Raw genomic sequence first — 24,577 nt, 5'->3', positions numbered from 1 at the left:
ATTTTTTATTTATAATTTCAATAAAGTTTTAGGATTAATTTTTATTGGCCTCATTATCCAAATACTATGGACTTGGGTGAAAAGAAAAAAGTAGAGAGCCTAAGGACTAAAAATGAAAAAAAAAACTAAAAAAAAAAAAAAAAATCTAGGGTTAGGCAGTGTTACCTATTTATTTGGTGCTTAAGTAAAGTTGTTTGTCGCTTCCGCAGACACTTTGGTTTTCAGTCTCTGTAGAGTTTTAGAATTTCATCAATCCAACAATGGTTAGTTCCTTGATCTCTGTCTATCTGAAATTTGTTTTCGTGATCATTAGATTTTCGAACATTGTGGTTGTAATTTACTTTCTCGTCATATGAATCATCTATAGGCGGATGTAGAACCAGAGGTTGCTGCGGCTGGAATCGTGAAAAAGAGAACGTTCAAGAAGTTCTCTTTCAGAGGAGTCGATCTCGATGCTCTTCTCGACATGTCGACCGAAGATCTTGTCAAGCATTTCAGTGCCCGTATCCGTAGAAGGTTAAATTTCTTTGGAACCAAGAAAATTAGCTTTCGTCTCTTGGTTCTGTGAGACTGATGTGTTTTTTGTTATCTTTTAAATTTAAGGTTCTCTAGAGGATTGAACAGGAAACCTATGGCTTTGATCAAGAAATTGCGCAAAGCGGTAAAATCCTTATCTTACCTCATCACTCATTAGATCTTTGGTTGAACATATATACACAATTTTCAAAATGTAGGAATTGTGTATCTTCTTTTCTTGTGATTTTATGAGATTTTGATTATCAGATTACTGATAGTTTAGCTTATGTGATACTTTGCACTCAAAAAAGAAGCTTATGTGATGCTTGCTAATAGAACCATTGTTATTCGTCTTATAGTTCAAAGGTTATCAGTTTGTTCTTGTATTCTTTGTAGTATCAGTCTTGTGTGAGTATAAAAGCCATGTTTGTGTAATAATTCAGATTCTCGATAGCGTTATTTCCATAGTGTTTTACTTCTTTTGTATTTTCATCTCCTTGCAGATATCATTCTTACCTTTGCAGTTTTGTGTTTGATCTTTGCTAGGAAATGACTTTATATAAGACACTTAAGATAATTACTTTTTAATTTACTCCTGTGTGAGACCATATATAATGTAATGACTTTGTGCAATGGGTTTGAACACTAAAGAACAAAGGTTTTTTGTGTTTTTGAGCAGAAATTAGAGGCACCAGCTGGTGAGAAGCCAGCGGCAGTGAGAACACATTTAAGAAACATGATCATTGTGCCTGAAATGATTGGAAGCATCATCGGTGTTTACAACGGAAAGACTTTTAACCAAGTCGAGATTAAACCGGAGATGATTGGACATTACTTGGCTGAGTTCTCAATCTCATACAAACCGGTTAAGCACGGTAGGCCTGGTGTTGGTGCTACCAATTCCTCCAGGTTTATCCCTCTCAAGTGAAGCCAATGCAAGACTCTATATTGTTTTTTTTTCTTCCATCTCTATTGTTTTGCTACTAATATTTATCTTCTTTACATAACCTTAATGTCTTTTAAGGTTTAGACTTTGAGTCATGTGTTAAGTTATTTCAATTTGCTACTCATTTGTTTTAAAGACTTATGTTGAAGTTTTCAAATATAGTCCATCAACTCAGAAAAATAAGTGATTCAAGGAGCTGTTTCTTTTGGTTCTATTCTCGTTTTGACTAGGTACGTAGGTGAAAATTATTAATCCAATCTTTTTTTCTTTTCTGTAACAACTATATGGTCGTCCTCTTTGACGATTTCAAAAATAGATGTAAACTTGATTATCCTATAGCTCAGTAATAAATTTATCTTTTTCAGATGTGTAATATTTTGTTTATAACCTTTAAAAATCAAAAGTAGTGCCCAATTATATTTTATTTTTTGCCAACAAAGTAGAACCAATTGAATTACATATCTACAAATTTATATACAAGAAAAAATAAAATGAATAAAAAAAGTCAACACAAAGGAACTGATTAGTAGTCTTTGAAAAAAATGAAAAGCTTATGAGAGAAATAGAAATTTCCATTCATTTTCTTGGAGTCTTCTCTCCACTCTCTTTTCCACCTCTTCTCCTCTTATCTGTCAAGAAAGTAACTAATATCATTGCACTTGCATAAATACATATTTTAAGTATCATAACTTTATAAGGCTTAACCCGATCAAACCAAATAAAATCGGATTGTGTAAATGTATGTACCTGAGTCTCGATGTTCATGGTTGTAGAGAACTCGTGAGGAGAGAAATTGGCGTGGACAGTTTTGAGTTTTGTCCCCATTGATTTAAGACAATGAAGAACTTCTACCATTGAATCAAGTCCAGACAAAGGTTCTTGTAGACTAAACCTAACCTTTGTTTCAGTCATATCATTATGACCATCCTTTGCTGATTTTGCCTCAATCATCTTAATTCTTCTCTCTAGTTCTTTCTTTAATCTTTGTAATTTCACAATCTCATCCACAGCTTTTTCAACAATCGTACTTTTGTCATTCTGAGAAGAAAAAACAAATTATATTTGTTGAAAAGACTTGTTTCCATACCAATCCTATACAAATGAGTAATGTAGTTAGAAATCTATCATATTCAAAAAATTTAAATTATCATATATGCAAATTGCAAAAGTCACTAACGCTTATACAAAAGTACAAAATTTTCCATTTTGCATTGTAAAATTTCGATATGTGTAAATTCACTAGGATTGTTTTTTTTCTTTTTCAAGCCATTAAGTCTGATTTAAATTTTAGTATAACACAACAATTAATTAATGTACCTTAGTGGCATATGGTAGTAGAGAATGGAGAGCTAAGTAACTCTGTTTTTGTTTCTCTCTTCTAGTTCTTTCTTTTAACATATGTCGCCGGCACCTTTCTTTCTCCGGCGCAATCGCGTTCTTTTTCTCCTCCCAATTCGTTCTCAGCAAATTCACCATTCTCTTCTTCACGTTCACTTTCGATGAAGACATCAACAAAGGTTCCGTGCCCTTCACGTATGGCCTAAAGGCGCTTCTGTTCGGTACACTACTGACGCTTTTGTCATCGTAAACGAAGATGTCATCGGCGATTAGATCCCATAAGTTGTCTTCTTCTTGACAAACCGAATCAAGAAAGAAGTCATCCATCTCTCTCTCTCTCTCTCTCTCTCTCTCTCTCTCTCTCTCTCTCTCTCTCTCTCTCTCTCTCTCTCTCTCTCTCTCTCTCTCTCTCTCTCTCTCTCTCTCTCTCTCTCTCTCTCTCTCTCTCTCTCTCTCTCTCTCTCTCTCTCTCTCTCTCTCTCTCTCTCTCTCTCTCTCTCTCTCTCTCTCTCTCTCTCTCTCTCTCTCTCTCTCTCTCTCTCTCTCTCTCTCTCTCTCTCTCTCTCTCTCTCTCTCTCTCTCTCTCTCTCTCTCTCTCTCTCTCTCTCTCTCTCTCTCTCTCTCTCTCTCTCTCTCTCTCTCTCTCTCTCTCTCTCTCTCTCTCTCTCTCTCTCTCTCTCTCTCTCTCTCTCTCTCTCTCTCTCTCTCTCTTTGATGACAATCTTGAGTTGTGATTTCGATGTTGTGTGTGTCTCTCGTGTGTGTGTGTATATATCTTATGATATAATCACGTCGGGTTTAGTTGAATTAACACACGTGAAGCATATTGAGAACGTGGACAATGAATGGTTGTCTCAAATTCTTGGTTAAGATAAATGACGTATGTAGGAGAAAACTAGAGACAGTCAAAGTGATGTATGAAAGATGAAACTAGTGAAAGTCAAGTGACGTAGAATGGCACCAAAAATTAAACATTATGTGACACGTAAACATATTTTTTTGTTTGTTTTTGTGCAAAGTGACGCGTAAAAGCTATATATAAACTAAATTCTATAGTTTTTCTTCAAAACCAAAAAAAAATCTTTAAAAAAAAAAAAAAAAAAAAAAAAATAGTACAAAATCACCTTAAATGTGAGTTGAAAAAACACAAGACCGTGGAGAAAAAGAGAGAATATATATGTGGTTAGAAATATAACAAGTTTATGAAAGTTAATATTATCAACAAAACACTTAAATTTACACAAAAATTCATCGTTAAAAAATGAATAAATTAATTGTTTAATATGATAATTAAAATAGAGAATTCTTTGTTCTAATAACTAAAGCTATTTTAGCTTTTTATCACCCGATCGTTGAGTAACTTACTCCTTAAATATTTTTAGTAGACGAAACCATTTCGATTAGCCAAATAAAAGTAGTTAAATTAATTTCATGTTTTATAATTAACAGCAAAAACTATTTTATTTTCCGCGGTATTACCAGTGGATTAGTGAGTGCGTATGGGCATTAGTTTATTCTTCTGTCTATATTAGTATATTGTCAGTTGTATGTATAACACACAGTCTTTGAGATTTTCTTTTTGACGTTTCCTAACCATTTTTATTCATTAGGAAATTTCTTTGTGTAAACGACTTGACTTAACAACATTGACCGACTCCAATTCCTTTATGCATTTCCAACTAGGTATATTTATCTTCATTATTACATTCTTATAATCTGACCAACTTCGATCCTTGCCTGAAAAGTGAAAACGATGTGTGAAAATAAAACGTATCAAGTGATCGATGATCTTTTCAAGAAAGAACAAAACACGAATCAAGTGAACAATAATATATATTATGTGGACTCATTTAAGTGGGCTTTTAATGGGTTTGGGCCTCTTTAAAAACTCTTAAAGTTCATGAATGAATTAGACTTTTCTCCTCCGCAACTATGGCGGCGAATCAATTAATCTCCGGCGTCAAAGAAACCGCACAATCATCTCCGGCGCCGCTCGTCCACCGTACTTCAGAATCAATGACAGTATCATCCATTCCGACCCATCGTGTATGATTTAAAGATGAACTTGAATGTTATGAGGCTTTGAAATGTGTGATTTTGAACATTCCCCCATTACACACACAACACATTCGATATCATGAACACGGTGATGGCGTCGCTTATACTCGGAGCTCCTCCGCGATTCATCTTCGCATTATCTTCTTCACGGTTTTCACTTTCTTTCTTCTCTAATTAGTAAAATTTGGGATTTATCGCTTCTTGTCTCTCACTGTAAATTTTAGTTTGATTTTAGTTCTGATGCTTGTTCTTGTTGAAACTTGAAACATCTCCTTTCTATGAAAGTTTGCTTCTTTGTGAATCAGTTTTTATCTGATTTGAGTCATTTACAAAGAGAAAAAGTAATGCAAAATATGAACACCAAAAACCCTTAAAAAAAAAAAAAAAGAAGAACAACAATCCAATTTGTGATGTTTCTTCAGACTGTGCAGTGACTTGATACGAGAAATCCTTGTATCTGTTTAGAAAGTATGAGAATCTGTGATGCTTCTGTAAACTGTGCAGTGAGTGGAGACGAGAATGTACATGAGGCTTCCTTGAAAAACGAGAAACCTTGTATCTGCTTAGAAAAGTATGAGACTTTGTGATGCTTCTGTAGACTGTGCAATGAGTAGAGACGAGACTGTACATGAGGCTTCTTTGAAAAACGAGAACCCTTGTAACTGTTTAGAAAGTATGAAAATTTGTGATGATTCTGTAGACTGTGCAGTGAGTTGAGTCTAGAACCCTTGTGTCTGTTTAGACAGTATATGAGAGTTTTTGATGTTTCTGCAGACTGTGCAGTGAGTGGAGATGAGATTGTACATGACGCTTCCTTCTTCAATCTTAATCTTCCTTGTCACTTTGTTCCATAGATGTATCATGTAACTCCCTTTGCTCATGTCCTGTACCGTCTTCTTTACCCATTGTGCTTCTCTTCTGGTTGCAGGTTTCTTGAAAAGCTTTGGTATGTTGATCCAATTCACTGGATAGAAAGCATCTGGTGGAAAGATTGTGAAGTTGTATCCAGGTTTGTTTCCTAATCTTGTGATGACTCTAGAGACTAGGTAAGGGCTGTTGTGTCCCCATATGTTTCCGTCGAAAGTTGTGGAATACTCGTGTAAGAATTCTCGCATAAGCAGATGGTAGATGTCAAAGACCATCACTGCATTGTTTAGTCTTGACCATGTCTTTGTCTTCGGATCCATGCTCTGTGCTCCAATAGCGTTTCTCAATCTTGTTATATCATCAAGGAAGATGATGTCTGTGTCTAGATATACTCCTCCGTATTTGTAGAGCACCGCCAGTCTTGTTAGGTCAGAGAGATTCATGAACAAGGGGATAGAACCAGGATCCATGCGGCCACTCTTTAGTCTTTTCAGCCAAGCTTCAGCAGGAGTGTTCTTGACGAGGAACGGGATATCTATGGTTACAGCAATAAGGTTGAAGCCTCGATCAAACAATGGTTTAAGGATGGTGTATCCTCTAGGGGAGTCTAAGGAGTTGGACAAAATCGCCAAGCATGCGCCAGGATTGGTGGTGAAGAGAGTGTCAACAGCTAACATCTCTCTTGGTCCAAAGGTTTTTGCAGGAGAAAGCCAAACCATAAAGAACTGAGCAGAGCAATTATTCTTGTGCAGATCCAAAACTCTTGAATGGAATCTCTTGCTCTTGCTAGTCGATTTCAGTATCTCCAGCTCAGGTAGCTTTCTTCTGAACCATTCAATTCTCTCTTTCTTGCCAGCTTTACGAGGAGGTACCAAAGGATCTAACTCGTCCTCTTCGTTATGTTCTGAGTTTACAACTGTGGTACCTAAGTCTTCCTTCTCGTTATGGTCTGTCACAACTGTGGTACCTAAGTCTTCCTTCTCGTTATGGTCTGAGTCCACAACTGTGGTACCTATGTCTTCCTTCTCGTTATGGTCGGAGTCTACAACTGTTGTACCTAAGTCCTCTGCTTCGTTATGGTCTGAGTCCACAACTGTGGTACCTATGTCTTCCTTCTCGTTATGGTCTGCCACAACTGTGGTACCTAACCCTTCTTTTTCGCAATGGTCTGAGTCAACAACTGTGGTACCTATCTCTTCCTTTTCGTTATTGTCCGAGTCCACAACTGTGTAACCTAAGTCTTCCTTCTCGTTATGCGCGGAGTCTACAACTGTGGTACCCAATTCTTCCTTCTCGTTATGGTCTGTCACAACTGTGGTACGTATGCCTTCCTTCTCGTTATGGTCTGAGTCCACAACTGTGGTACCTATGTCTTCCTTCTCGTTATGGTCTGTCACAGCTGTGGTACCTAACTCGTCCGTTTCGTCATGGTCCGAGTCCACAACTATGGTACCTAACTCGTCCGTTTCGTCATGGTCCGAGTCCACAAATATGGTACCTATGCCTTCCTTCTCATTATGATCGGAGTCTACAACTGTGGTACCTAAGTCTTCAGCATCGTAATGGTCCGAGCAGTCCGCAATTGTAACAATACTACTACTCATGGTAACGGGGTCATCGGTTCTGGAGAGAGGCAAGCCTCGTTTGAACGGTGAGTTGTTGTCAGGAACAACAGATTTTGGAGATTCAATGAAGAGAAGATACAACACGAGTACAGAAATCGCATAGATTGCGAATATAGGTTTCCTTGCTTGCATCTTTAATCCTCTTGAGTGAAAAACAAAGCTCTTGCTAGGTATCCTTGTTTGTTAGCTCCACGGTAGAGAGATTATAGATCGTAGACAAAACAAGACCTGAGGTGGTCGATATATATATCTAACAAAGTTGTGTTGGTTTAGGATTTTAGAAAACAGGAGGAATCCTAATTGGAATCCAATAATGGATAAATGTATCTTTTTTTGTTTTTCTTAAAAATCATATTATTTTACTTGGATAATCTTGTATATACAATATATTATATATATGATGATAAATGGTTCCTTTGTTATTTCCTTTTTCTTAAATCATTATCATACCGTATTATATTTGGATACATATAATATAATCGCTACTCAACATAATGGCTATTCTTTTTTAAAAAAATAATATAAATTAACATATTATTATTATTTTGTTTTTTCGGTGTAAATCAAAATTTGAAGACTATGTAGTATGAATTTAAATAAAGTAAAGAAATTCTTATTTTTTTGATAATAATATATATAGTGCAATTAAGTCATATTGTATTTTACTTGTCATCTGCTATATATGTTTGTAGTTGTAGTCATATTTCAAAATCATTGTGATATATATTCTCATAAAATTTATTTTGTGGTGTTAGTTATGCATATTTTTTTATTTATTTATGGTGATGGTTTAAAGAGATTTAAAATGTTTCAATTAAGAAAAAATCAAAATAATAAATATTAGGTTTGTAGTGTCTCATACATATCTAACCATATAATATTAGAATAATACATTTTCCATAAAAATAAAATTAAAGAACAGCAACTACTTTATTAGGTTATTATCTTACAGTCTTTAATTGTGTCTGGACTTTGATTTATATGAAATGATAATATTTCATATAGAAAAAAATAATTAAACTATATATTGTATCATATATTCTATAATATATGTATATCCTATTCAAATAAACTGAAGCTTTTGTTAAGTTAAGATATCATTGGGTAAATCAAGGAAAAATAATGATATTGTAAAATTTATAAAATTATGTGAGATTTGAAATATGAAGCCATGAGGGTTATTGTGAGATATGTGTCTTTCTTTTAACAGATAATACAGAAATCGATGTATCACAGATAACTGTTTGAGAGTTACAAAAGTGCAATTAATTGCATACTAATACATTTTTAACATGTTCTATTATATTAAATTAAAATTATTGAGAACACTACTATGATATTATTTGGGAGTTACAAACAAACTTTTATACTTTTCCTAACTCCTAAAATTAAAAATCATTTAATTTAAAAGTGAGCGTTGGTGGGGTTTATAATTTGATTAAGAAGCATAATATGTTACACATTGATTGTTTAAAAAGAATAAGAACATCTAATTCTCAAATAAACTTGATTTTTTTTGTTAAAACCAACATATGTGCATTTAAATTTAACTAAAGAAATTTTAAAAATAAACATGAATAGATAAGAAAGGAAAAAAATATATAAAAAATACTTTATTTTTATAGAAATAAAATAAAAATTGTAAACAATGTTAAATATTTATAATACTTTCTAAATTAAAATATAGAATCAAAATATTACAACACATATGAGATATAACAATATTTGATATAACAATGTTAAATGTTTCCTTTGTTATTTCCTTTTTCTTAAGTCATTATCATACCGTATTATACGTAAAATAATAATAATAATAACGCTTCCTGACATTATAAAACCAAAAGACAAAAAGACTATAAAGATTCATTTACTGAGGAGGGTAACAGTGAGACCTCTCCCAAGCATGTTTCTCACAGGCAAGGTTTTAAATTGAATGACTAAAGATTTTATAAACAGAAAAAAAAGAGGATGTTGCTTGAAACACAAGTCATATTTTTTTGCAAAGTTTTAGACCATCTCACTTATAGGGAACTCCAGAACTGAAAAGTAAAGTAAGATGGTATAAAGCTTTACACTACTGTTGACATACTACATTACAATTATTCATTACGATAAAAGATCTAGCAAAAACACATTTGGTGTCTGTTCTGCTTTCCGATCACTGTACAGTAGCATCAGAGTAGAAGAGCCACTGACGGTATCCTTGGACCCCAAATAAGAAACGTGGACGAGCTGAAGACCTGGTCAATAACTACTTGGTGAAATGTGGACAGCCAAGCATGAATCCCCATAGCTTCCACACGCAACGAAACCTCTGGACTAAGTATACCGTCAATCTCGAGAGAGTACTTCAAGAATGGAATATGAATTTTCTCCTCTTTTCATCAAACTCGAAGATCGTTGATTTCCTTGAGACATGGTTGGCTTTTGTTATAATTACGCAAGCTTGTTCTCGCTGATTGTATAATCTCAACTCCTTTTATAAGATTCATTATTTTGGAGGAACCTATATGTTTCTTACATGGTTTCAATTGGTGATCCATTCGGAGAAAAATAATTAAGAATCCTTACGGATTAATCCCTATGTTTCTAAGTTATAACAGTCATCTACCACAAAATCAGCTACTAACATATAATATAAACATCAAGAGGAGGGGTCTTTGGTATGGAGCTTTTGATACGTGAGTCAGACGGCAGTTAAGTTTATATATCAAAACATCGGTATCAGATATAATCGTCCTCCGTATTTGACTGATAAGTGAAAAAGTGTATACCATTTAAGATTTGCTTCGAAATCTTTGGTTTCTCTCCGGTTAGCTTTTTTTTATAACCGTTGGATTTGGTGTTTTGGTTGTGATTTTGCATGATGTAATTAAATGATCTTGTGACTGATGATTTGGAATCTCCGTATAGGGTAATGCTTTCTAATGTTGATGGTCATCATAATGCCGGGGCTCGTAGTGATTAAAGTGGATTATGAGTTTTTTTTTTACCTTTTCTTTAGATTTAGATTCTTAAGAGACTTTCTCAAGAAAATGAGAAGTTTTTTTTGTTTGAACAAAAAAAATATATATATGAAAAGTTAATTTGACTGATTTTATGGTGTTTTCTTTATATATCATGAATCGTTCGTTTGTATGAATGTTTCCTTAGTTATCCAAACCCAAGAAGACTAGTCCCAAACTTTGAGGACATCATGTCAACGGCTCAGCTTCCAAATAAGAGATTTTGACAAGTAAGTAACTCTTTAAACATATCAACAAATCTTTCATGACTATTGCCTTCACGTTTTGGAGATAATTAAGACTTTATCTAGTTAAAATTAAATAAAAATAAGTGAGACTTGATCCAGTCTAAATATTATAGAACATCTAGCAATTTTCCAAGAGTTAATGGAGATGTAAAGAGTTGAATTGTAAATGAGATACCACAACTCTATAAATAAGTAACATGATATTCATATGTTCTCCAAATTGATTTTGGCTTTATACAATTAGAAAACAAAGAGAGAAAAAAAAACTTATTTTGCCATAGATAGATAAATCAAACAAGAGAAAAAAAAAAAAAAAAAGCAAATGAATATTTTATTTGTTGTTAATCAGGGCTTGGGCTTACTGTTTGGACCTAAAAAGCCCTTCATTTGCCATCTCCCTCATGGCTTCTTCATCTTCATCTTACGACAGATTCCCAAGTTTCAGAGGCAAAGACGTCCGACGAACCTTTCTCAGCCACTTGCTCAACGAGTTCCAGCACCGGAAGATCATATCATTCGTGGACAATGGAATCAACAGTAAATCGATTCATCCAGAGCTTGTGCGAGCGATTAAGGCATCGAGAATCTCAATCGTCATTCTATCGAAGAACTACGCTTCTTCGAGCTGGTGCTTAAACGAACTGTTGGAGATCATGGAGCGCAAAGATTCCCAAGACCAGATGGTGATGACAGTTTTTTACGATGTGGATCCGTCTCGTGTACGGAACCAGATCGGAGATTTTGGCAAGGGCTTCGAGAGAAGTTGTTTGGGGAAAACACATGATGAGAAGCAGAGATGGAAGAAAGCTTTGATTGATGTTGCCAACATTTCCGGAGAGCATTCAAAAAACTGGTTTGTGTATTCTTCACTCCAACTATTACTAATTTTGTCATTGCTATCTCCAAATCCATAGAACGATTTTGCTAGGAATGTATTATACCTATGAATCGGATGATGCAGAAATATATATAGATATTGAGTCTCTTGAGTTAATTTTGATGAAGAAATGATTATGTTTATGTTGTTTAGGCATAGTGAAGCGGCTATGATAAAAAAAATTTGCGGAGATGTTTCTAATGAGTTAAATTCTACGATGTCAAAGGATTTTGATGAATTCGTTGGAATCGAAGATCATATAGAAAAGATGAATTTATTGTTAAGTCTTGAGAGTAATGAAGTGAAGATGATAGGGATTTGGGGTCCAGCAGGCATTGGTAAAAGCACAATTGCTAGAGCGTTGTACAATCGGTTATCCAGCAGCTTTCAGGTTACTCTTTTTATGGAAAATGTTAAAGGAAGTTATAAAAGTAATGAAAGTTATAGCTCGAAGTTAAGGTTGCAAGAAAGATTTCTCTCTGAACTATGCAACGATAAGGATTTGAGGATAAAAAATCTAGGTATTGTGGAGAACAGGCTAAGGTACTGGAAAGTGCTCATTGTTCTTGATGATGTGGATAACATAGAGCAACTCAATGCTCTAGCAGATCGACCTCACTGGTTTGGTGATGGAAGTAGGATTATCGTGACCACCGAGCATAAAGATATTTTGGAAGCGCATGATATCCAAGATGTATATGAGAGTGGGGTTTCCATCAAGAGTTGAAGCTCTACAAATATTTTCTCAATCGGCATTCAGACAAGATTCCCCAGCAGATGGATATGTGGAGCTTTCAAATGAAGTTGCAAAGCTCACTCGTCTTCCGTTAGGTCTATCTGTTTTAGGTTCATCATTGCGTGGCAAAAGCAAAACGAAGTGGATTCGTGCACTACCTAGTCTCAAGGCCACTCTTCATGTAGACATTGAAAGGATATTAAGAATTGGTTATGATAGCTTAGGTGATAATGATGATCTCAAAGTTATATTTCTCCATATTGCATGCGTATTCAATGGTGGAAAAAAAAAACGTGTGACCCAGCTCCTTGGAAATAGTGATCTTGACATTGAGAGTGGACTTGACGTCCTAGTCGAAAGGGCTCTCATATCTATCTCGAGTGACAAACGTATCACGATGCACAATTTGTTACAACAGATGGGGCGACAAATCGTTCGTAGACAATCAACCCATGAACCTGGGAAACGTCAATTTCTAGTGGATGCAAAAACGATCAATGATGTTCTTGCTGATAATACCGTACGCCCTTGTTTGTATCATCTAATTTGGCTTTCTCAGTATGATCTCAAACAATCACATTGTTCTAACTTTGTTTTTGTTTTTGGAGAATATTTCAGGGCACAAGAACTGTTTTAGGCATATCGTTCAACATGTCTGAAATCGAGGAGTTGTTCCTAGGTAAGGGAGCTTTCGTTGGAATGTATAATCTCCAAATTTTAAGATTTTACAAACAATGGTCTGATAAGGCCAGACTGCATTTAGATGAAGGTTTGGACTGTTTGTCTTTACCTCCTAGACTCAGATTACTCCATTGGGAAATGAAATGTATGCAAACTCAACTCTCTGCGAACTTTCTTGTTGAAATCAATATGCGAGAGAGCAAATTGGAGAAGCTCTGGCAAGGAGACCCTGTAAGTTTATGGCTTCAGTTTCTTGGTAAAATGCATTGTGCTTTTAGTTTTTGTCCAAAACTCCAAACTAACAACGAATTTCACATTTTGTTTCCTTGCAATTGTTTTCAGATGCTCAAATGTCTCAAGAAAATAAATTTGTGTGCCTCCGTCAACCTGAAAGAACTTCCTGATCTTTCGAAAGCAACAAATTTGGAGAGAATAGAGTTGACTCGTTGCCGCAGTTTGGCCGCACTTCCTTCCTCTTTTGGAAAACTTCAAAAGCTGAATTACTTACACCTTGGGGAATGCATAAATCTGGAGTCTTTTCCTGCAAACCTCGCATTAATGTCTCTAAGCTTCCTCAATATTTGCGAGTGCTCGAAACTGAAAGATTTTCCAGAGATTTCTAGTAAAATTGTATGTCTAAGTGCGTCATTCACAACAATAAGAGAAGTGCCTCTCTCAGTTCAACATTGGAATCGTCTGAAGAGATTAACAATGATATGTTGTGAAACAGTTACAACATTCCCTCTTCTTCCAGCTACCGTATCGAAGTTGTATTTGGACTATTCAAGGATAACTGAGATTCCTAGCTGGATCAAGAATCTCTATGGGCTCAAGATATTGTCAATGACATACTGTGAGCAGCTGCAAGACATCTCGCCAAACATTTGTAAGTTAATACGTCTCCAGAAGCTTAATTTTACAGGATGCATTAATGTGAGGAAATTTCCTGTAGAAATCTTCCAGAGCTTTAACTTTAAGCATGAGCTGTTGTTGAGGTTGGACAATGTTCAAGCTAAGAGTCTGCCGGCAAATATACCTGAAAAGATCCATAGCTTCCCCTTGAAATTGTATATGAGTGAAAATGATTTCAAGAGTATTCCACATTCCATCAAACATCTCTCACATCTGCACTCCCTTCACCTTCACGACTGTGTGGAACTTGTCTCACTGCCAGAGCTTCCAGACTCCCTGTCAGAACTGCATGCAGAAAACTGTAGGTCACTGGAAAGCATATCTCAGCCATGTAACTCATATCACAACCCCAAGCTCATTCTCAAGTTCAATAACTGCGTGAAACTGATACGAGAAGCTCGTAAACTACTCATTGAAGAATGGGCTTGTGGCTATGCAATCTTACCAGGTGGTGAAGTTCCTGAATACTTTAGTCACCAAGCTAGAGGAAGTTCACTGACTATCCATTTAGATCACATGCATCTCTCCGGATCCATGAAATTCAAAGCTTGCGTTGTACTTCCTGCGAGAGATTGGCCAAATGATGTCCCTGCTAGCTGTATCCAAATATCTTGTCACCTCAGAGGCAACCACTCTACATCTGTGTATAAATGGCCATACATAGATGTGTCATATACTTTTGAGAAGGATCACTTGTTTATTCTCAACTCGTATTTCACGCTAGAGCAAGACAACATTCCAGAAGACAAGTTGCGGTTTGATTTCGGGGGCCTTCCTTGCAAGATATTACGATGTGGTGTGCAATTCCTAGAGGCATGTCCCTGCAAATATGACTATGTAGCTCACCCCAAATATGACTACGTAGCTCACCCCATCTTATCGTCTCTGCCTCTTGAGGATAGCGTTGTAGATATGGACTATGAAGACAACAAAGATGTTGGGGAAACCGCTTTACAAACAAGGAGAAGCACAAAAAGAAAGCGGCCAAGTTCTTCAGAAGAACCAGAGAAGATAAACAAGAAACTGTGTGTATCTATTAGGAAGGCAGCAAAGAAGCTGGAGAAATCTATTCAGAGGCAAGAAAAAAACAAGAAAACAGAGAGATTAAACAAGAAATTGTCTCGGCATTTGATGGGTTATTGCGGCTCGTTGTCAGAAGTTTCTCATGATCCAGTCACTCCATCGGGTCATTAAAGAAGGCACACTCCATTCCTAGTGTAAATAAAGAAGAGGAGCTGAAGCTAATGCGTAACAAACTCTTCGATAAACTTTGTGTATAAATACAAGTGTGGTCACTTATATGTTGCATGATGGGAGGACAAAAGCTTATGGTCATGTAACCTGTTTCCCTTGTAATTTGGTGATCAACTAGTTATGTTTGCTTTTCTAGTGATTACTTAAAGCAGTTCACATGTTTCTCATGATACAGATTTATCACTGCAAATTTTAAGAGAAAATTGTCTCACAAAATTACTGGAGACTTTTTTTGTCGCATTGCACAATTACAGTAGCTCACAAAGATCAAATTAAACCTTTCTGTAACAAATCAGGTCCAAACCAAATCATACATTTCGAATTCCCATTTCCATCTAAACGATTCAGAACGCCTGACAATAATAGGTATAGATGATGACTAAAATACCAATACTGTATTAAAAAATTTCGTACAACCCAATTAGTCAAAATCATTACCTGTACCAATTCAAAAACAGAACCAATTTACTAATTTGCTCCCACATTTCTCAGCCTTTCACTGCCAGAGATTGCAAATCTTCCAGGAAATCTTGAAGACTCAAATCATCAGTAAGAACAATATCTGAACCACCAGTATGATCTGTTTTCTGAGTCACCGAAGGATTAAGCTTGGCAAGAAGAAACCGAGCTTGACTACCGTGCTGGTCACACCGCACAATCCTCGGCATTGGAATCCGATCAATCACTAACTGAGCTGCATCAATCTCCGGTGCTTCAAGAAGGTTCCGGAAAGTTTCGTGGTTTGCGTCTTTATGATACTCAAGTTTCCTCCATTGTGCTATTTTTGATCCATGGTGGATAACGACGTAGAAGTATGAATCGAAGAGCAAAATCACGTCTGCTGTTACTGACCGGATATCGAGGAGGACTGGAACCGGCGGTCCGTCGAATGAATACCGGAGAAGTGTTGGTTGAATCATGATGATTGAGTTTACCACTCCTTCCCGGTTTAACATTAACCGGAAAAATCCGGTTTCATCAGGGGAATTGTTGAAGACGTCAAGAAACTGTGATCTTCGTAGGTAGTACATAAACTGAGGATAAAGCGAGAAGTTTGGAGTCAACCTGAAAGAAGATGGATCTTCTTGAATATAATCTCCGAACCGTGAAGCAAAGCGGATTAAACCGTCATCTAACCACCTAATAACGTCTCTGGCGTAACACTCCTCTGCTCTGTTAATTGCAAGCCGCGCCATAACTGAAGCAGCTGTTTCTTGATCAAATCCTGACGAGACTTCTGGAGATTTTCCAACAACCCATCTTCTAGCAACCGTTGTAACCCGTTTCCTCATTCCTCCATTTCCATAACGATACCGAGTAATGAACTGAATGAAGAACGCGGAACCAGGCTGCGGTTTTCGATTCTGTTCGCTGCTCACTTGAAAAAAGAAGGAAACACATGTCTTATTTGTGACAGTGCTCGTTTTCCATGTATATGTTCCACCTTCACCAATCTCTGTTTCGCTCACTATATCGTTCTTTTGTCTTAGCGACACAACCGGACCGAGAGCACCACAGATTCTCATATCCTTAGTCGCCACAACTTCTAAAGACACATCAAAATACATACTCAGGTTCCCATCTGCATCGCGGCTGAATATATGCCTAAGACATTTTTTGAATTGTTCGGATTCAAATGTCTCTCCCAGTAAGAGAAATCCACCAGACATTTCAACTGCGTATCTCAGTTCCGCTGCTCCAACCTGGTCAAGAGAGCAAGCAAACACATCGAGAACAGCAGAGGTATCACATAGCCTCTTTGCTAATTTCTTGTAAAACCCGCAAGATCTGTCGTAATAAGGCACTCTACCAGTGATAATATCTCTGTGGGTTCTGATTGAATGGCTTAGATCAGAGTCCACTATGATCCCAGGGCCTCTTGTCGCAGGCCCTGATGTGAAAACCATAATCCGAGAACCCGTGGTTACAGAACATCCTTCAAGCAGTCCCAATGCTGTTGAGATCGCAGCACCAGTTGACCTATGAGGCCGATGACCTGGTTTGACATTAACCAAAGGAACGATTTCTTCAAAAGCAGATGTTAAGTTAAACTCACATTCCGCCAATGGAAGCAAAAAACTCTGCTTCCGAATCGCTGACATCTTTCCATGATGAAGCTGCTTTGGATATCCAAGTCCGAGATATTGTTGTATCTGCTCAAATGTTCCACGAAAAAAGAATAGAACTCCGTCAAATTCAACGCAGCTATTGATCCAAACAGTCACGATGAAGCACACGAAGGTGATGAACACTAGAAAGAGTACTTGTTTAACGTATCCAAATCACAACAATCAACCAACCACGCAAGAACAATTCAACACACTTATAGTCATCAAACTATATATATATCTCTACAACACTAACACAATCCTAAAACTGAACAATTCTCAAGCATTAGCATCCTTCAATCTAATCAAACTAAGATCAAATCCCACCATTAGTTGCAAGAAAGAAGCTAAAAACGTAAAGCAAGAGTCCCAAATCTCAAAAAAGGTATTTACCTGGTCTGGAGAAAGATCACGTTCGCCATGAAAAACAACAACTTTAGAGCATTGAGAGAAACCCAAATCATAAACCCTAACCATAGAATCAAAAGTAATCAAAGCCACCAAACAATTCTCAGGCAACTGTTCAATGACTAACAAAAGCTCACTTCTCACAGCCCTCAACTCATCCTCAACCATAGATGCATCAACAACAAACACAAACGCAGGCCCAAGCTCACCAATCACACCACCACCTCCAACAGTAGAAGCAAGAGACGAAAAAGACGAAGTCGAAGACATTGATCTAAGCCCTTGATTACCCCAACTCGCAGCAGCCGTGGGGGTCGTGGTAGCCGAACCCGATTTCCGCTGCGGCGGAGTGTACTCGACGGCGCTGTAAGTCGGAAAAAGCTCCGCCGGGAGATTGGTTTCAGTGATGCCAGAGTAAGAACGAGGGAAATGGTTTTTGTGAAAGCAAAAGGGACAAGACCAGATTCGAGATTGGTAATCAACGCGAGCGTAAGGGTTTAACACAGCTCCACATCGAGAACAGATCAATGGATCATAAGGAATCGTGGGAAGCTCAGAGAACTGCATCAATGGAGTGTACATGATACTTAGTGGAACAACGAGAAACTCGCAATCGGATTTTGTAGTTGGCCATGAGTTCCATGACCATCTCAATCCTTCGATTGCTTCTAGTTCTAAGAAATCCATAGCTTTAGATCTTCGATTTCACTGATTGGGGATTTTTCAAATCCGTACTCATCGATCTGTAAAAAAAGTGAGGGGTTGAAAGATTCTCTCAGATCCTCAAGTTTTTTTCCGGCCGGCGAAGAAGAAAATGAAACATTCTTTGATTTTTTACGATTTCAGAGTTTGTCCATGAGAAGAAGTGATTCGCTCTTCTCCGATATAGGATTATATCATTTTTAAAACAAAACACTGTTTTTTTGTTTTTTTTTTTTGGGAGCAAATTGCAAACAACCCCTCTATTTCTTTTTCATTTGCAAATCTACGCTCCCTCTTTACAAAACAAATATCTAATATTTAGTTACGAACTTGAAATATTAATCATTCAACCTTTCATTCGCCAAGCTTACCAGTGGAGTGGCCAATTTTTGGTGCAGTGCAAATGGACGGACAGGAGGTTTGCATTAGTTAGCTTGGAAGAAGTTGTGTTGTAGTAAACAGTTGGGCGGTTTGGGTTTTCGGAATGTTGATGATTTTAATTCGGCTTTATTGGCTAAACAATGATGGCGGCTAATTGAGATTCCAGATTCTTTGTTCGCCAGGATTTTTAAAAGTAGATATTATAGGAATTCGAATCCCATGGAACTGATTCGTTCATACGCTCCCTTATATGGGTGGAGAAGTCTTCTTTCTGCTCGCTCTCTGGTAAACAAGAGGCTTATTAAAAAGAGTTGGGTCCGAAACATCTATTTCTATATGGACTGATCCCTGGATCCCACCTCAATTCCCGAGACCAGCTTTAAGCAAGGGTTCGCTTAAGGATCCTTCTCTTCAAATTTCTCACTTAATTGATCGTCAAACGAACTCGAGGCGGATGGATTTGCTTAATGAGCATTTTGATCATGTCGATGTTGCATTGATAAGGGCTTTACCCGTAGGAAGTTGTCCGAAGGAGGACTCTCTCGGTTGGTACTTTACGAAAAATGGGAGGTATACAGTTAAGTCTAGTTATCATACGACACATATGGAGGTTACAAGGCCTTTCCATGCAGTTGGTGGCGGGCCGGAGATTACTCATCTCATAGCCAGTGTTTGGCAGGTTCGTTGTCTGCCAATACTTCACCAGTTTATGTGGCAGGTGCTATCAGGGTGCATTTCGGTTTCGACAAATTTGCGACGCCGTGGCATTTCTTGTGATATGGGTTGTTCTCATTACGGTGCCGATGCGGAAATAGTCAATCATGCCTTGTTTCTTTGTCCACCGGCACGTCAGGTTTGGGCTTTATCTTAGGTACCGTTAGGACCATACTCCTTTCCGATGGAGTCTGTGTATGCCAACATGGACCACTTTTTGGGCCCTAAGAGTCCGGGCTCCCATGTCTTGACCTTCCCGTGGGTTTTGTGGTCTATATGGAAAGCACGTAATGGACGTGTGTTTGAGAATGAAGTTGAGCGGCCGGAGGAGATAGTTAGGGTAACAGAAGGCGAAGCGCTGACATGACAGCAGACGTTGTCGACATACCTTGACGATATCAAGATAGACACGGAGGATTTTCTACTTTTTCCTTATCTTTTATTCCTAGAACTGCAAATGTAAAATTGGATTGTTTGGCACGCCACGCGCGTACATCTCCGCATAATGTCTTGTATGTAAACAATTTTCCATCTCATTAGCTCATTTAAGCTAATTTTTTTTTTTGTAATATCGTTAAAGAAGTTTTAGCACAATTGGTAATGGTATAATTTTTCTATAATATACTTTTATTAAAAAGTTTAACCGAAAAATACTTACTTTTTAGTTATTTTACTATTTTCTTTCATAAATCTATATTATTTCTCATTAAGATTTTAAAAATATATATTTAGCTCATTTAAGCTAAAAAATTAGAAAAAAACTTGAAAAGAGATATTTTTTACACCAAAAAAACTTTTTACATTAAAATTGATTCTTACTCTTGCTTCCTATACCTTTTTTTTTCTTTTATTATGTGTTTTCTCTTTTATTTTTACTCACTAATGATAAATTAATTATCAACAAATTTCTGTGAGGATTTAATTCTTCATTTCGCAATAACAACATAATTTTATGATAAAGATTTATATTACGCACCCCTTTTAAAAAATGATTAGGTCATATTCCTTTGTCCATTCAGATGATCAATCTGAATAGAGATGAAAGTTGATGTTTTTAAAAGCAGTTTAGCGGAGTAGTTAAATCACATTTACAAAACTCATCCAAAAATCACTGAAAATCCGGCTGAGCGAAGACCGAGCAGTTCACTATAGCTAGTTCAGCTAAAAATGTAAATTGTCTCAAATACTATTGTCTAACTAAAACAATTACACCAAAGCATATCTCTTATTCATCTAACAATTCACCAAAAATCTCTTCAAATCTCTCAACATCCCAAATTTTGTAAATCTCACAAAATTTTCCAAAATCATGGTTTTATATAATTTTTTAAGAAGAAGAAGAAAAAGGAAGAAGAAAAAAAAGTCAAGTTGTTGTTTTATTTAGGGAAAAGAGTTGTTCGAACAAAAAAGAAGGAGAGCTTGGTTGGGCAGATTGAGAGAGTAAATTGAGTTTAGTCAGTTCGCTTTTATTCATAGGGTCCGTGTCTGTCTCTCTCAGTGAGCTGAACAAAAATATGTTTAAAGATACTATAAATTTAATATTTTTTTATTTAAAATAAAATAAAAACCTTTTAAGTTCTTTTATTTTAGGATACTTTTTGTTTATGAGACACTTTTTTTCCTTATTTTTACACTATTCATCTAAAATTTGGATATTTTTGTCCCTAACTTTGGGAGAGTAGGCTAACTAAACCAAATAGAGTAGTTGTATGTGGACTTAACCAATTATAACTAATACTTACGATCCAACGGCTGGGAAATGATTTTAAAAAAACTAGTTGAGATCTAGTGGTTCATATGCTTTATTATATTGACCATTAGATGGAAACATATATGATGGCTAGGAATGAGCACGAAAAAAGTAATAAAAATATATAATAAATTGTTTTTTGCTAAAAAATATATTTAGAAGTTATTAAAATTCGATAACCATTTTTTTGTATAATGGATTATAACTACATTTTCCCATATTACTATATTTTATATGTATAATTATATTAAATACTGTCCATTTTTTATTGTACATGTGTTCTTTGGTAAATGGATAGTCTATGTTGGAAAAACTTGGATAGGTAGTAAAATTATATGAGACAACAATGAACACTCAATATGCGTCAAACCATATGAGAATGTATGTGAAGAAACATATGAATACCTGATTAATCAAACAACTTATGGTTGTGTAAAGTAGTCATGGTTAATCAAACGATTTTAACCATTTGATTTTAACAATTTTTTATATATCTGAATAAAAAAAAAAACAAATCTACGTTGATTAATATATTAGTTATAAGATTAAAAGGAGGAAAATATAATAAATAAGAAAAAAATTAAAAAAATTGTGGACCCATAATTAAATTGCAAATTTTTGTTTATGAATATAAGAAGAAAAGAGAATGAGGGAAGGAAGATGGTAAAGGAAAAAAAAATTAATTTAATGTTAATGGTATGATTATAAATATGTTATTTTGTTAGGGGTTTGCAAGTCAATGAAACAGTACAACACATTAAAGTGTTGTTTTTTTTTCTAATTTTGAATATTAAATGTATCAATTATCTAATTATGTTTTGTAAATGTACTACTTTGCAACTTATCTCATAATTAATCCTCTCAACCTAGCTAACCTAACCAAACCATAAACTACAATATACATAACCATGTTTTTGGCAAGTCGTTTTAGTTATCAACAGATTAATTAGTTATCACCGTGAATGTGGTCATCGGTTACTCAACAAAACACATTGGATTAGTGAGAGTTAGTAGCCAAATTAATTTAAAGCATCCTGATTTTAAGTTTAGTGTTAAACTTTAAGCATCAGGGTTTTTCATGCTTATTCGTCTAGGATCCAATCTTTGATTACATTAAGATGCTTTTAGGTGTAGTAATTAAAAGCTGATGTGTCGTCGCAACAGAGATTTGTGCCCAATTTATTACTTGCCCTTAATATTCTATAATATTACATAAAACTGACATTGCTATTTAACTTTTTTTTTTTGTCAACCATTAGGCCACAACTGGTCGGCTCATTAACCAAATTCCTACATTCGTAGGAAGCGAGACTCATCCCTGGTGTGATGGTGCCTTCTACAAATAGACTTACCTCCTGCCACTGCACTAAGATCACTTCACTAATTTTTTTTCCATATTCAATTTATTTATATACACAATATTTTGTTCCTATAAATTTTAAAATTGATAAATATTATTAAAATATTAATAAATATTATCCCCTACATGTTTTTGAAATTATTTTCAAAACCTATGTAACAAAAAAAAATTATAACATGAGATGTAAAAAATATATATTTAAATCATATTTTCAAAAATATAAATAATATTCTTTCTTATTGTTTAAAATTTTTTGACCAATAAGATATCCATTGGAGAAGATTTTTTGACCAATAAGATATCATATTTTCAGTTTTCCATATAGAAAATTTCTGATATATAAGACTAACGTATATAAAAGATTCCTTAATTTCAAAATTAACATATTTAAAAATATAAATCTTAAATATATTTTAATATTATTTCTTAAAGATTTCGAGGGACGGATTTTTATAGATAAAACAAATATTATACCCCTGATGGAATATGGCTACCGGGACGGGTTTGACCTGCTTAAGAATTTAGGTCATTCGTTTCGAGAAGTTTTAATCATTTTGATGGTTTTTTATCCGTTTCATAATTTACAAATTTTATACAATTCTGATTAATCACTAATTCGGTAAACGTTAGATTCGGGTATGTTGGTTTTGTGAATCTTGATTTTAGGGTGAAACCTTTCTTATTTCAAAAATCACAAACTGAATGAAACCAAAATAATATAAGTTTGAACGGTAAATGATTTAACAAATAATTATATTATTAAATGTAACTCTATGTGTACATAATATATTTCAAACCTTATAGTAAACAAAGTTTTTGAAATCAATCGCGGACGTATACGCGGGTCCGTACCTAGTTCACTTTATTTTTGCTTCATGTCCAACAGTAAACTTCTCATCGTGACATTGCACTGACTTACTTGTGGAGTTCTGATATGTGAATTTTACTACTTGGCATAGTAATTTCTAAATACTAACTAGTAGCATTTTTAACGAACATGCTAGTAGTTTTGCAACTTAAAATTGATTTATTTTGACGATAACTTAGGTTTCATTAGCTTGTGGGGGAAACGGTTGGAACTGCAGTTTTCAGAGCCTAAAGGTATATTTTGTAAAGATTAAAAGTTTTGAGGGTTTTTTTCACAATTTTAATATTTATAATAAGGCTTTACGGCCCAAATACTTAAAGCCCAATAAGAAAAATAGAGAAGATCTTTTCTTTTTCACTGAGACGGCGAGAGGAACACGGATGAGAAAACCGACATTAGTCGCCGGAGAGAAGGAAGCAATGTTTGGGCTGTCTTACGGCGAGATTTTACTAATCATCGGCGCCACCGCTGCTGTTGTTGGTCAGTTCTCTTCAACCAAAACTTTAATTAGCTTCAATCTTTTTGTGTTCCTCCTTCCAAATCGATACTTCAAAATTGGAAGAATCAAAAGTTTTCAACTCAGTGAGTTTCGACTTTTCTTTTTTTGAAGGTCCCAAGGATCTTCCGATTCTTGCTAGAGCAGGAGGAAGATTATTCGGAAGAGCCATTGGTTACATCAATTTGGCTCGTGGTCACTTAGACGGTGTCATGAAACAACCTCAGATGCAAGAGGTCTGTTCTTGAATTTTTTTTTCAGTTCAGCATTTGTTTCTGATCTCAAGATCATTGTTGTGATACCTTAATCTTGAATCTGAAACGGAGTAGTGTTGTGAATTTTGATAGTTATATGTAGAAATGGTAGTAGCTAAGATTAGTTTTCAAGATGTTTAGATGTAAACATTAGTCTCTCTCTCAAACTTTGGTTTAGATATCGAAAGAAGTTCAAGATTTGCGAGCACAAGTAGACGCTATTAGCCATGGAGCTAGATTTTCTCTATTTGATTCTAGTCCTTTGACTCGTAGAGTGGACAACCAAGCTCCACAATCTAGTCCAAGCACCAATGGTATATATATATAAACCACTCACTTGGTCATTACTTTTTTTTTCCTGTTAGTTGTTGTTTGTTAATTTTTGGTTCTGTTCTATTGTAGGGAATGTTACATCGGTTCATGTTGAGGAAAAACAGAAGCCTGCAGATCATTATACAAAGGTTTTCTTTTTT

At 35.6% G+C, this 24,577-nt stretch overlaps 7 protein-coding genes across 8 annotated transcripts in view; 4 read left to right on the top strand and 3 right to left on the bottom strand.

Moving 5' to 3' along the window:
• On the top strand, positions 172 to 1,654 carry LOC104760594 (40S ribosomal protein S15-5-like). The gene is made up of 4 exons (XM_010483541.1): positions 172 to 263; positions 368 to 516; positions 604 to 661; positions 1,196 to 1,654. Exons 1-4 carry the CDS (start codon positions 261 to 263, stop codon positions 1,442 to 1,444), a joined length of 459 nt encoding a protein of 152 aa, XP_010481843.1. The 5' UTR covers positions 172 to 260; the 3' UTR covers positions 1,445 to 1,654.
• LOC104760593 (transcription factor bHLH92-like) lies at positions 1,867 to 3,164 on the bottom strand. Its single transcript, XM_010483539.2, has 3 exons — positions 2,780 to 3,164; positions 2,210 to 2,500; positions 1,867 to 2,091 (listed from the first exon to the last, which is right to left on the bottom strand). Exons 1-3 carry the CDS (start codon positions 3,125 to 3,127, stop codon positions 2,014 to 2,016), a joined length of 717 nt encoding a protein of 238 aa, XP_010481841.1. The 5' UTR covers positions 3,128 to 3,164; the 3' UTR covers positions 1,867 to 2,013.
• LOC104760592 lies at positions 4,711 to 7,703 on the bottom strand. Its single transcript, XM_010483538.2, has one exon. It carries the CDS (start codon positions 7,480 to 7,482, stop codon positions 5,578 to 5,580), a length of 1,905 nt encoding a protein of 634 aa, XP_010481840.1. The 5' UTR covers positions 7,483 to 7,703; the 3' UTR covers positions 4,711 to 5,577.
• On the top strand, positions 10,998 to 15,235 carry LOC104760591 (disease resistance protein TAO1-like). The gene is made up of 4 exons (XM_010483537.2): positions 10,998 to 11,456; positions 11,634 to 12,736; positions 12,835 to 13,128; positions 13,240 to 15,235. Exons 2-4 carry the CDS (start codon positions 12,161 to 12,163, stop codon positions 15,001 to 15,003), a joined length of 2,634 nt encoding a protein of 877 aa, XP_010481839.1. The 5' UTR covers positions 10,998 to 11,456; positions 11,634 to 12,160; the 3' UTR covers positions 15,004 to 15,235.
• Positions 11,005 to 12,085, top strand: LOC104763149 (disease resistance protein RPS6-like). The gene is made up of 3 exons (XM_010486559.1): positions 11,005 to 11,456; positions 11,634 to 11,871; positions 12,068 to 12,085. Exons 1-3 carry the CDS (start codon positions 11,005 to 11,007, stop codon positions 12,083 to 12,085), a joined length of 708 nt encoding a protein of 235 aa, XP_010484861.1.
• On the bottom strand, positions 15,318 to 18,464 carry LOC104760589 (protein transport protein SEC23-like). Its single transcript, XM_010483536.2, has 2 exons — positions 17,565 to 18,464; positions 15,318 to 17,216 (listed from the first exon to the last, which is right to left on the bottom strand). Exons 1-2 carry the CDS (start codon positions 18,264 to 18,266, stop codon positions 15,552 to 15,554), a joined length of 2,367 nt encoding a protein of 788 aa, XP_010481838.1. The 5' UTR covers positions 18,267 to 18,464; the 3' UTR covers positions 15,318 to 15,551.
• Positions 23,709 to 24,577, top strand: part of LOC104760588 — a 2,478-nt gene continuing 1,609 nt past the window's right edge. For both annotated transcript variants that reach the window (XM_019240566.1, XM_010483535.2), the window contains exons 1-4: positions 23,709 to 23,834; positions 23,965 to 24,086; positions 24,283 to 24,418; positions 24,507 to 24,565. In XM_019240566.1, the coding sequence (XP_019096111.1) occupies positions 23,735 to 23,834; positions 23,965 to 24,086; positions 24,283 to 24,418; positions 24,507 to 24,565 (417 nt within the window). In that variant the 5' untranslated portion in view covers positions 23,709 to 23,734. The remainder of the gene's footprint in view (positions 23,835 to 23,964; positions 24,087 to 24,282; positions 24,419 to 24,506; positions 24,566 to 24,577) is intronic.

This window comes from Camelina sativa, chromosome 18 (assembly GCF_000633955.1).
Source record: "Camelina sativa cultivar DH55 chromosome 18, Cs, whole genome shotgun sequence".
NCBI lineage: Eukaryota > Viridiplantae > Streptophyta > Magnoliopsida > Brassicales > Brassicaceae > Camelina > Camelina sativa.
The sequence above is the reverse complement of the archived record's forward strand: the minus strand, read 5'-3'. Positions and strand labels throughout refer to the sequence as shown.

What these genes read in the sequence shown, in the direction of transcription:
- LOC104760594 (XM_010483541.1), top strand. An exon ending in AGTGCCCGTATCCGTAGAAG is followed by an intron (nt 517 to 603) that starts GTTAAATTTCTT and finishes TTTAAATTTAAG; the next exon opens with GTTCTCTAGAGGATTGAACA. An exon ending in TCAAGAAATTGCGCAAAGCG is followed by an intron (nt 662 to 1,195) that starts GTAAAATCCTTA and finishes GTTTTTGAGCAG; the next exon opens with AAATTAGAGGCACCAGCTGG.
- LOC104760593 (XM_010483539.2), bottom strand. Translation starts at nt 3,127, where the DNA reads ATGGATGACTTCTTTCTTGATTCGGTTTGTCAAGAAGAAGACAACTTA. An exon ending in TACTACCATATGCCACTAAG is followed by an intron (nt 2,501 to 2,779) that starts GTACATTAATTA and finishes TTTTCTTCTCAG; the next exon opens with AATGACAAAAGTACGATTGT. An exon ending in CCATGAACATCGAGACTCAG is followed by an intron (nt 2,092 to 2,209) that starts GTACATACATTT and finishes CTTTCTTGACAG; the next exon opens with ATAAGAGGAGAAGAGGTGGA.
- LOC104760592 (XM_010483538.2), bottom strand. Translation starts at nt 7,482, where the DNA reads ATGCAAGCAAGGAAACCTATATTCGCAATCTATGCGATTTCTGTACTC.
- LOC104763149 (XM_010486559.1), top strand. Translation starts at nt 11,005, where the DNA reads ATGGCTTCTTCATCTTCATCTTACGACAGATTCCCAAGTTTCAGAGGC. An exon ending in GGAGAGCATTCAAAAAACTG is followed by an intron (nt 11,457 to 11,633) that starts GTTTGTGTATTC and finishes TATGTTGTTTAG; the next exon opens with GCATAGTGAAGCGGCTATGA.
- LOC104760591 (XM_010483537.2), top strand. Translation starts at nt 12,161, where the DNA reads ATGATATCCAAGATGTATATGAGAGTGGGGTTTCCATCAAGAGTTGAA. An exon ending in ATGTTCTTGCTGATAATACC is followed by an intron (nt 12,737 to 12,834) that starts GTACGCCCTTGT and finishes AGAATATTTCAG; the next exon opens with GGCACAAGAACTGTTTTAGG. An exon ending in AGCTCTGGCAAGGAGACCCT is followed by an intron (nt 13,129 to 13,239) that starts GTAAGTTTATGG and finishes AATTGTTTTCAG; the next exon opens with ATGCTCAAATGTCTCAAGAA.
- LOC104760589 (XM_010483536.2), bottom strand. Translation starts at nt 18,266, where the DNA reads ATGGATTTCTTAGAACTAGAAGCAATCGAAGGATTGAGATGGTCATGG. An exon ending in GTGATCTTTCTCCAGACCAG is followed by an intron (nt 17,217 to 17,564) that starts GTAAATACCTTT and finishes ACATTTGAGCAG; the next exon opens with ATACAACAATATCTCGGACT.